The sequence below is a fragment of the Peromyscus californicus genome, unplaced genomic scaffold (assembly GCF_007827085.1).
Source record: "Peromyscus californicus insignis strain IS unplaced genomic scaffold, ASM782708v3 Scaffold_15__1_contigs__length_86483966, whole genome shotgun sequence".
NCBI classification, from domain to species: domain Eukaryota; kingdom Metazoa; phylum Chordata; class Mammalia; order Rodentia; family Cricetidae; genus Peromyscus; species Peromyscus californicus.
In genome coordinates, this window is record NW_026294447.1 from 50,265,845 (window position 1) to 50,277,581 (window position 11,737).

At 39.1% G+C, this 11,737-nt stretch overlaps 1 protein-coding gene across 1 annotated transcript in view; it reads right to left on the minus strand.

Moving 5' to 3' along the window:
• Positions 1-11,737, minus strand: part of LOC128110625 (cation channel sperm-associated auxiliary subunit beta-like) — a 195,021-nt gene that overhangs the window by 46,606 nt on the left and 136,678 nt on the right. Inside the window, exons 16-17 of the mRNA XM_052738258.1 lie at positions 10,251-10,405; positions 2,452-2,645 (exon numbers count right to left, since the gene is read on the minus strand). Of these exons, the coding sequence (XP_052594218.1) occupies positions 2,452-2,645; positions 10,251-10,405 (349 nt within the window). The remainder of the gene's footprint in view (positions 1-2,451; positions 2,646-10,250; positions 10,406-11,737) is intronic.

Sequence of the window (11,737 nt, forward strand, 5' to 3'; positions counted from 1 at the left end):
CATCAGAGACACTTCCTGTAGTAGATATGGGAACACACACACACACACACACACACACACACACACACACACACACACACACACACAGAGCCTGCTCAGGCAGGGTAGGTCTCATACCCAGGAAGAGTCAGCAAACACAAAACAAACTCAATGGTATTTTTGTAGATTTTTTGTCTTATTTTGTTTTGTTTGGGCATTTTGTCTTATTGTTCCTTTGTATATTTTGGTTTCTGTTTTTGTGGGGGAGTATTGTGTGTTTGTTGTTTGTTTTTAGGGGGAACATAAAGTTGGAAGAATAGAGTGCTAGGGAGTATCTGGGAAGAATTGGAGGGAGGGGAAACTTGATCAAAATATATTTTGTTTTTTTCAGTAAAAAAGAAAAACAATACAGGTTCTTACTATGTAGCTGAGGCTCACCCCAAATTCATGATTTTCCTGTCTCAGAATCCCAAGTGCTAGGGTTCAGAAGTGAACCACCTGGTGGCCTTCAGGTTTACCACAGTCCTTCTTCCTCTCTTTTACCTCTCTCTGTGTGCTGGAGATTGAACCCAGAGCCTTGTGCATGCTTGGCTTGACAAGGTGCAGGTTTGACAATTGGAGAAGAAAAAGGAACCTAAGGTTTGACATGATCTCCCACCCAATGACTTGCCTTTGGCTGGCTTCTCTGCCTTCCTCTGTGGCCTGTCTATGTCTCCTGCCTAGTCACAAAGACAAAGCGATCTTGTTAACCTCAAATCAGATCAGTCATTTTCTAGCAAAACCTTCACAGTTTCTCAGAGTAAAAACTAAATCCTTCACTAAATTAAAAAGGTTTTAATTTGCCGGGTGGTGGTGGCTCATGCCTTTAATCTCAGCACTTGGGAGACAGAGGCAGGCAGATCTCTGTGAGCTCAAGACCAGCCTGTTCTGCAGAGCGAGTTCCAGGACAGGCTTCAAAGCTACACAGAGAAACTCTGTCTTGAAAGACTAAAAAAAAAAAAAAAAAAGGTTTTAATTATGTATAGTTATTATGCATTTGTGTATGTGGGTATAGGTGCCCTCAGAGAGCAGAGACATTGAATCCCCTGGAGTTGGAGTTCCAGGTTGTTCTGAGTGCTGAGGTTGGTGATGGGAACTGAACTTGGGTTTTCCACAAAAGCAGTGTATACTTTTAATCATTGAGCTACCTATGTAGCCCCAAACCATATTAACTTTGGTTGTGTATCTATCAGATAATACTTAGAAATAGAAACATCCTTTATGACAAAGATTCAAATTCTCTTTCTTTCTCTCTCTTTTTTTTTTTTTCACTTTCGTGTTTTGTTTTTGAGACAGGGTTTCTCTGTGTAGCCCTGTTTGTCTTGGAACTCACTCTATCGACCAGGTTGGCCTTGAACTCACCGTGATATCCGTGCCTCTGCCTCTGGAGTAGGATTAAGGGCGTGCTTCACCACCACCCTGTTCAAATTCATTTTTATTATGTAGGGCAAAATTGTCATAGTCTTTGAAAAAAATTGACACAAAGTCTCTCTATACCTCCTTGGCTAGCTTGGAACTTAATATCTATATCAGATTGGCCTAAAACTCACAAAGATCTGCCAGCCTCTGCCTCCTAAGTGCTTAGATTAAAGGTATTGTATCATCACTCCTGGCCTCTTTTATAAAAAGTTTTTTAAAAATACATTCCAAATGTATTTTTTTTTTTTTTGGTTTTTCGAGACAGGGTTTCTCTGTGTAGGTTTGCGCCTTTCCCAGGCTGGCCTTGAACTCACAGAGATCTGTCTGGCTCTGCCTCCCGAGTGCTGGGATTAGAGGCGTGCACCACCACTGCCCGGCAAAATTTATTACATTTTTTAGTTTTTCTTTTTTTAATTTAATTTTATTATTTTTATTTATTTATTTTGATTTTTTTTCAAGACAGGGTTTCTCTCTGTAGCTTTGCACCTCTCCTAGAACTTACTCTGTAGCCCAGGCTGGCCTCAAACTCACAGAGATCCACCTGCCTCTGCCTCCCCAGTGCTGGGATTAAAGGCATGTGCCACCACTGCCTGGCTCCAAATGTATTTTTAATTGACACAAAAATCCTATTTTCTCTTACTTCTTCTGATCACTGTTTAAGAAAAAATAAGTGTCACTGTAATAAATAATACACACTACTTCTGAGGACATAGTAGTGAAGTTGTAGGTATGTTTTGTTATATTATGAACAACTGATCTTGCAACCTAAGTATCTGTAAATTTTGGTTAATTGCCAGTTGAACAAGAATTTGAGAGTAAGGATAGTACTATAGTGGTAGAGTACTTACCTAGTGTATTCAAGGCTTTAGGTTCAATATTCAGACACACACACACACACACACACACACACACACACACACACACACACACACTTTAAAACATAAAAGAACATGACGTCTTCTCAAAAGGTAACTTTATTTTTTGTAACCATCAGAGATAGATTTTTATACTTACCTGCTGTTGTAATTTCAATGTGGTAGAAAGTATTTCCAGTATATGAAATTTTAAGAGAACCATGTACAGAAGAACTCTCCACAGATTCTTCAACTCCAAAAGGTTCTATTATTTCTGTGAGAACCGAGGTATGAAATCCCAAAGGACCATTGGCATGTACTAGCAATTTTCTGATGTAAGCATTTCCATTTTTACTAAATGCAAAACAACAAACATATAAAATGGATATCTCAGTGGCTTAAATAAGCAGGCATATTAACATATAGTTTACAAATAAAGTATACCAATACTAGGATTGATGATAGGAATATACCAGCTAGCAAATGACTATTTGGCAAACAGTTGTTCAAAGTTTTTAGATGCCAAGAAAATGGCCTATTCAACATATGTTTTTACACTTAAAAAGGGCAAAGATTATCTATCTATCTACCATCTATGTACCTACAATCTATCAATCATCTACCTATTTATCATCTATCATCTATCTATATATCTATCTATGTATCTATTACCTATCTATTTATCTATTATCTATCTATCATCTGTGTATCTATCTATCTATCTATCTATCTATCTATCTATCTATCTATCATCTCTTTTGTGTTGGAGATCAAACCTAGAACATCATGACTGTTAGGCCAATGCTATACCTCTGATCCACATCCCCAGCCTATAAATATCTTTAGCTGTCAGAGTTCCACAGAGATGATATTTGAATGGAAATAGCTGCACATTCACTACTGCTGTGATTGTAAATTAAGACAAGTTTCCTAGAAAGCAATTTGACACTTTACATTCGAATGAAAAAAATAAAAAAATGAAGAGACATGACTGTTCCTAGGTATGGTGGAGGAGATTTAGGTTAGCTAAGAAGGAGAGAATAATCAGAGGCATCTGGAAGGGTCCAGACTGAACATGGCCAAAAAAGAGAGAGTGGAGAGTGAGAAGAGAAGAAAGAGGGAGCAAACAGAGTAAGGTAGAGAGGTCTTATAATCCCAACACTGAGGAGATGGGTTCACACACACACACACACACACACACACACACACACACACACACACACACACACACACACACACGAGAGAGAGAGAGAGAGAGAGAGAGAGAGAGAGAGAGAGAGAGAGAGAGAGAGAGAGAGAGAGAGAGAGAGTAGGGGGTAGATGGCAAGTAAGCACAGAAAGAGCAACACATATATCATCAGGGGACTGGAAAATTAAAATAATAAAACCTTAAACACTAACAATGTCAAATGTTGGTAAGAATGTATGAAAGAAATTCTAATTCATTGCTGGTGGGAATGTAAAAAGGTATGGTGAGTTAAGCACTTTCTTTTAATTTCAAACATATTCTTACCGTATGCAATATTCCTAGGTATTTACCTAAGTGAACTGAAAAGATATGTTTATCAAAGCCTGCATGTGGATACTGCTAGCATTTTGTTCATCAGGAGCAGCTGGAATGTCTTTCAGTTGGTGAATAGGTTGGGGCTGGGGAGATGCTCAGCATTTAAGACCACCAGCTGCTCTTCCAGAGGACCTGGTTTGATTCCCAACACCCACATGGCAGTTCTTAAACATCTGTAACTTCAGTTCCTGGAGATTCAATGCCCTCTTCTGGCCTCCATGGGCACTGCATGCACATAGTGCACAGATAGATGCATGTATAGGCAAAAAAAAACATGCATAAAGCAATAAAAGTGAATTAAAACAATGGGTGAATACTATATAATGTTTTCAAACACACAATAGAATACTAGTCATCACTAAATAATTATCAAGTCATTAGAAATTAATAGGTATCTTTTAATTTTTTTGAAATTAAAATATAATGAAAACATTTCCCATTTCCTTTTCCTCTCACATCAGCTCCTCTCTCATCTTTCTCCCTTTCAAATTCATTACCTCTTTTCCTCTATTTGTTGTATATTTATAATTTGCTTAGTACATTTAGTATGTACATGATGTCAAGGCTGACAACTTGCTATTGGATAACCAACTGAGGGGCTCATGCCTGAGGAAGGTGATTTTCCCACCTCTCTAGTTGCCTCTAGTTCTTTATTTCTTAGTGGGGCCCTATGAAATTACCCCTTCTATGTTATCATGTCTAGTGATGTAATAATTGTTCAGGTCTTGTTTAAGCCAGGTAATAGGAATCTTGCAGGCATATTTCAAGAGGCAGAAGCAAATCTCAAGGGGGTGAGTAACTTCAATTGTGTGGCATTCTAGAAATGGCAAAACTAAGGAGACAGCAACAACAACAACAACAAAGAAGTTGCCAGGAGCTGGGAAGGCAAGGGTTAATAGATGAGACAAAGAGGAATTTTAGTACACCAAGACTATTATGTATGTGCTATAATGCTGCCAGACATTTGTTCCAACACTGAGAATGGGTATCAAGAGTGAAGCCTGGTGGGGGCATTTTGGTACATGCCTGTTACGCTGGCACTCAGGAGGATGAGGCAGGAGGATTGAGGGTTTGAGGCCAGCTTTGGGCTACAGAGCAATTTCTCTCTCTCTCTCTCAAAAAAAAAGTGAACCCTGCCACAAATGATGAACTCTGGGTGAAATTATGTCCATATAGGTTATCAGTTGGAGCAACTGTACAACTCTGGGGCATGTGGACAGTGTGGAAAACAAAAGAGTAGTGGTGGAGTCCATGAAAACTTTCTGTTCTTTCTTCTCAATTGTCTTGTAAAGCTCCGATAAATTAACAAAAACCACGGTTCATTAATTTTTAAGAAGTTAAGCTCTTTGTGTCTGAAGTCAATGGCCAGGGCCAGCAGCCAACTCAATTACCAAAGCTGTCGTCCAACTTCTCTCATTTGGAGTCTCTAAGTGTCAAGAATTGCTTTAGGTGAGCACATTCTGTGTAGTTCAAGGGGAGGAGAGAATCAACCATTTAAAGAAGAAAGAAAGGGGACTCGGGCATTAAAGGATGGGCTTACATTTAGGGGTCAGTGTGTTCTGGATGTAGAGTGGAATAACTATTGAGTGGGCCAACACTGGATAAAGTTGACTGTCATCAGTGTGAATGGGTGCATTGGAGGTTCCCATCCAATAACTGCTCTATCTCTCCAGCTCCTTCTATCTTCGCATCTCACATCAATGAAATTGCTTTCACCCAGGTCACTCTACTCCAGAGTGCCTCTAAATCCAAAGTGACTTCTTGGTCCTTATTTTAGCTACTCCAAGCACTGAAAAGCTTTTGGAAGCATTTCTTTTTTAAAAGAATTATTTATTTATTATCTATACAGAAGAGGATGCCAAATCTCATTACAGATGGTTGTGAGCCACCATGTGGGTGCTGAGAATTGAACTCAGGACCTCTGTAAGAGCAGTCGGTGCTCTTAACCTCTGAGCCATCTCTGAAGCCCCAGAAGCATTTCTTTTTTCTGGGTTTAGAGGCCTCCTTTTTATAGGCTTTTCTACCCCAGAATGCTCAACTTCAGCCTTCACTCCAGGGTCCAATCTCTGTTCCTGGAATGCCTCTTCTGTATTTACACAATCTCCTGCAGTAGAGCTACCCATACATATGTGAACAACTGCCACATGCAGGGTATCTGATCTTTCCTGCACAATGAATTCATACACCCAACTGTCCATGTTGTCTTCATCTCATCTTTTAAATACCCAACAGACATTTGGAACTGCATATGTCTAATGTGAAATTTACTGTTATCCTGCTGAATGTCAATGCTCTTCATCTCAGAAAATGACAACATTCACTTGAGCTGCAGACCAAACACCTACACGACTATTTTTGAAAAGGGACTTGTTAGGATGCTTAGTGTGTGTGAGGTGTGTGTGACTATTCCACCTGTGTGTAAATCTCAGAGGATAACTTTTGTGAGTGGGTTCTCTCTATCCCTTGCGGGTTACAGAGATCAAGTGCAAGTCATTAGGCTTGTACAGCAAGTGTTTTACTGGCTGCACCATCTTGTCTGCCACCTACATGGCTCTTGACTCCTCATAACTATCATAGTCCACCAGGGCCTCCCGTCTCCCAGACGCACCTGTTTCAGCACCATTCATTCTCTTTTCCCAGGTTCTAAGGCGTCAGACGCCTTTTACTCTTATCTTGTTTCATCCTTTCCATTACAGTCAGAGTGAATTTTCAAAAAATGCGAATGTTTCATTCTCCAACATAACATTTTACAATGGTTTCTGATGACATCCTCATGTAGCCTATACTATCTGTCTTAGTTATGGTTTTTATTTCTGTGACAAAACACTATGGCCAAAAGGCCAGTTGGAGAGAAAAGGGTTTGTTTGGCTTACACTTCCATATTGCTGTTCATCATTGGGGGAAGTCAGGATAGGATCTCAAATAGGGAAAGATCCTGGAGATGGGAGCTGGTGCAGAGGTCATGGAGGGTTGCTGCTTACTGGCTTGCTTCCCTGGCTTGCTCAGCCTGCTTTCTTATGGAACTGAGGACCACCAGCCCAGGGATGGTACCACCTACAATGGGCTGGGCCCTCCCCCATCAATCACTAATTGAGAAAAAGTCTTACTGCATTAGACCTATATATGAAATATTCCTAAAAGGGCAGAAGTAAAAAGTACTACTCCCCTCAAATATATTCACAATAATTGATTGTATAATAGTTTCATTCCCAAGACATAGAGTAAATTTCAATCAATTTCCAAAAACAAACTTTCAAAGCACAGAAAATTACTATCCTAAAAACTTTCTAGAAGACAATATTTATGAGGTTTTATAATCTTGATAACAGACCATAAAATATTTCAAGGGCAAAAATATATGTGAAAAATTTTAACTTCATTTTTGAACACAGATCTCAAATTCTATATGTTAGCAAACTAGTCCATAAGTATATGATAGATAACACAAAATGACCAAGATAACATCATTAAACCCACACTATATCTCATAATATTCATCAAAACTAAATGGAAAAATTGAGTGGATTAGCTCAACATATGCTTAAAAAAATTAAAAACCCAAATATCCAAATCTTTGGCAATTGTGAGCTGCCTCCTGCATGACGTGGAACTAGTAACTAGACTCGGGCTTTCTGCAAGAGCAGTGGGAGCTCTCAATTACTGAGCCATCTCTCCAGCCTCGTCTACCTTTTTGGAGGGGGCAGGGTCTCTCCATGAAAATAGAGATTATGAATGGACTAGACTGATTGGCCAGTGAGCCTCTGGGATTCTCCTGCCTTCCAGAGCTGGGATCTCAGGTACACCATTGCATGCCTAGCTTTTCACATGACTGCTGGAGACCTGACCTCGGACCCTCATACTTGTTCAGCAAGTTTCTTACTCACTGATCCATCTCTTCAGCTACCAAACCACAAATCTCTTAACAAGAAAATGCTTTTTAAAGGGTGAAAAACTAGAAAGATCACGTCACGGTGAAATGTTTAAACTATTCTTTTACAAATCAGGAGCAACAAGGGAACCAGTTTCTACTTAAGGTGCTTATTATTAGACCTGCAGATTGTAATAGGAAAAAGCTATAATATGCTAAGAATGTTAAGAAAGAAGCAGAAATTATTTGCAGGTGATGTGATTATTTACTTAGAAGTATATCTATGCCTACTAGGAAAATCTAAAGTAATATGTAGAAAAAGCACCAGAATTATTAAAAGAATTTAGCAATAATATTACCATATAAAGGGAAATAAAAGTTTTGCTTTTATTTCAATTACAGGAAAAGAAAATATTAACTTGTCTCTTCCCTTATAGCCATTAGACAGACATACTTTGAATATTATTTGTGGCCACTGAGACTCATGCTGAGACTTTATCCTCCACAGAGCAGTGCTGTAGAGTGGAGTCCAGTGGAGATGGGATGGCTTTTCTTGTTGTCAACTTGACTATATTTGTAATCAACTAAAACACAAGTAGCTGTGTACACCAGTGAGGGATTTTTTCTTAACTAAATAATTTGAAGTGAGAAGACTCATTTTTAATCTGGATCTTTTGAGGTGGGAAGATACACTTTTAATCAGGGGTACACCTTCTGTTTGCAGTCTTTAAAAACAACATGGAAGAGAAATATTTTAGCTTTTTGCCTGCTTGCTCTTGCTCTCATTGGCAAGTCCATTCCTTCCTGGCATTAGAGCATACTTATTTGAAATTCTGGAATATACTGAAGACCAGCTGAGACATCCAGCCTTGTGGGCTGAAACAACTATTAGATTATTGAACCTTCCATTAGTCGATTGTGGGACTAGCTGGACCACAGCCTGTAAGACGTTCTATTACCCATTCTATAAGTCCTGTTCCTCTAGAGAACACTGACTAATACAGGAGGTGTTTGCATCATGGGAGTACAGCCCTATCTAAGGAATAGAATGGTTAGGAAGAGACATCAGTTTTCTGTTTCTTGAACATCCAGTTGTCCTTCAATCTACCTTCCACCATTAAGTAAGGCCACTGCCCTGACCACGGTTAGACATCTTAACCTGGATATTCTAGTGGCTGGAATCAAAAGCCCAGGTAAACCCCCTTTCTCTATAAATCACCCAGTTTTAAGTGTTTTTAATAGCAATAGAAAATGAACTAAGCCAGAACTAACCTGAAATAAAGTGGGATTAGCAACTGGAGGGAAACACCAAACACCAGGATCATTTCCATCATGGAAGAAGAGCATGGGGAAAGGAAACAGTGCTGACCATGACATAAGAAAGTAAGCATCAGCCTAAACTGTTACAAATGCCAAAGGCCAAGTCTGTGCCAACATGTGAGTCTGGAAAGGCTACAGCACTTGGGCAAAGGGATTTTGTACTCAGTGAAAGCTCCATGGGTTTCCTTTGCAGGTTCATGACAAAGACTGGGGCAAGACAGTGATTGGAGACACTGGCAGCACAGTCAACCTGGGGAGAATCAGAGAATAGGAAGAAGCAGGCTACTGCATCACCTGATTCTCTGAACTTTGTTTCATGGAAAGCAAAACCAGTAATCCACAGAGTATTGGGTATCAGAAACTTGCACACAGGCTTCAAAAAGTCAGTCAGTGCTGTCTGAGGATTCTCTCTCCAACTCTGCCTTCCTCCTCCCACTGCCCTTTTTCCCTAGGAAGAGGAAGCTGCAAGTGATGGTGTAAGAAAATGAAGACAGTCCCCTGGAGTGCACAGGCTAGTATACTTTACAGAAGAGGGAAGTGTAGCACAATTCTTGACCCACTAAAGAGTATCAGGAATGTGTCTTTTTTTCTAAATTTCTAAGGGAATAAAGTAGAATTAGCCACCAGCAAGATGGCTCAGTAGTTGAATCTCTGTGGGTTGTCCTCTGATCCCACATGTGGTACACACACACACACACACACACACACACACACACACACACACACACACATACACACACACCCTCAGAGAGAGAATAAAAATAAAAATTTCAAAACAAAAGAAAAATAATTAAATTGAATGATTAAGGCACTTGAGAAAGATTAATAAATTCTACTCACAAACTAATTACAGACATAAAGCAGAATTTAGTTGCTTCAAGATATAATTTCTGTTAAAAGACTTTTTTTCTCCCTTATGGAAACCTGACAAACTGAATCCCATAGTCACACATATAATCAAAAGCCAAGGAAATCCAGTAAGAGGCAGAGGCTGGGAGATCTCAGGGAATTCAGGCCAGCCTGGCCAACATAGAAAGTTCTAGGTCAGCAAAGACTATATAGTGAGAATCTGTCTCAGAATGCATTTTGTCATGAAAGACATTTAAAAAACTTATTAAAATAAAAAAATCCTCAAAAAAGTAGGTTAAACTTTTAGATCTGAAAACCAGTATGTATTCTAAGTAAGTGTGAACAAATCATTAATTACCTGTAGTTTATCACTTTCCCAATGTGAATATTTTTGAACTTCCTTTTATATATCTTGTGTTTAGTTTCATTCAGAGGTACGTATGCAAAGAAAATCATTTCATTGGGGGAGAGATACTGTGGAGCTAGTGCAGTATCAAATCCCAGATCAGGTGGCTGAAATTGGAGAAAAGGAAATATTGTATGTTGAATGTCTTATGTTTCAATTATAATGCAATTCGAATAGCAAATTTGTTTCCCATTCATATCAAAATAATTCTGCTTTACTTATTGATTGGAGCAATATACCTATATGCTCTTTGAACATATCTGAATATCTATATATGTGAAAGGGAAAACATAGTTTTCTGCAGTGGAGGAAAAGGAAGTCTGATAATTAAGACACAGTTTGAAGTTCTTGTGCCCTTTGTAGGAGGCTGAGGTGATGAGTTTGGAGGTGCAGATTTTAGAGTTGGGTCATCTATGGTGACACCATCCTGAACACAGAAGATCTTGTCATAATGGTGTTCTTCCTGGGAGTTTCTACTAGGTTCAATAAAGGGCCTCTCCTTTGAGCACTGCTCCTCTGAGTCTCAAGGTCTGTGCCTTGAGCCTCCTGATTCTGGTCTCTGCTGGTATATCCTATTCCTTGGACTTTCATAACTTACAGACTGTCCCTTAAGGCAACATTTTCCTAGATTTCTGACATCTAATTCTTTCATTATGAACTGTCCAGTTCTGGGACTTTTTAGTTGGTGAAAATAGAGATGAATACTAGCTTCAAAATGGTTTTTGGAGTTGTTCCTGTTGCTTAGGAGACCAAGTGTATGTGTGTGTGTGTGTGTGTGTGTGTGTGTGTGTGTGTGTGTGTGTGTGTGTGTGTGTGTGTGTGTGTATTTGGGCTTGCAGATACTGTAGTCTGTTTTGGGTTATATCTATCAAGTACGGCCTCCAACAAGCATTTTGTCACATTTTCCTCCCAGTGTTTGAACTTAGGGTACTCACCAAGAATGAAAGAAATAGGGAAATAGGGTGGCTGAAAGCAATCAACTGCCTTAGTGAAAAGTCTGATTCTAATATCCCAACATAATTTGGGTAATTATTTACTCTGTGTGCCTTGCTTACCTCCCTAAGTAAATGAAGACAAATAGTTGTTATAAAATAAAGAGTCCAAGCAGTGCCTAACACAGTAAGAGTTAATGATTGCTTTTTTCCAGAGAGGATGCATGTATCATTTGTAGAGAAATAAATAAAAAGAAATAAAGCTGTTGAATCAGTGTTCTTCAAATTTGTCCTGAGTATAAGAATTTCTATAGTTTCTCCATCTTAATAATTTCAACTTTCACTTAAGGGAACTAAGCTACTTTCTGCAAAACTGTGATGTTAGTGAAATCTGACATGGCTGCATTTTTAGGTTATGTCTAACAGATTGCTCACTACATCTACTGTGTATATCTGCATTATCCAGACCCAAGGATCAGAGAGCATGTTGGCAATCCCTCTCATGGA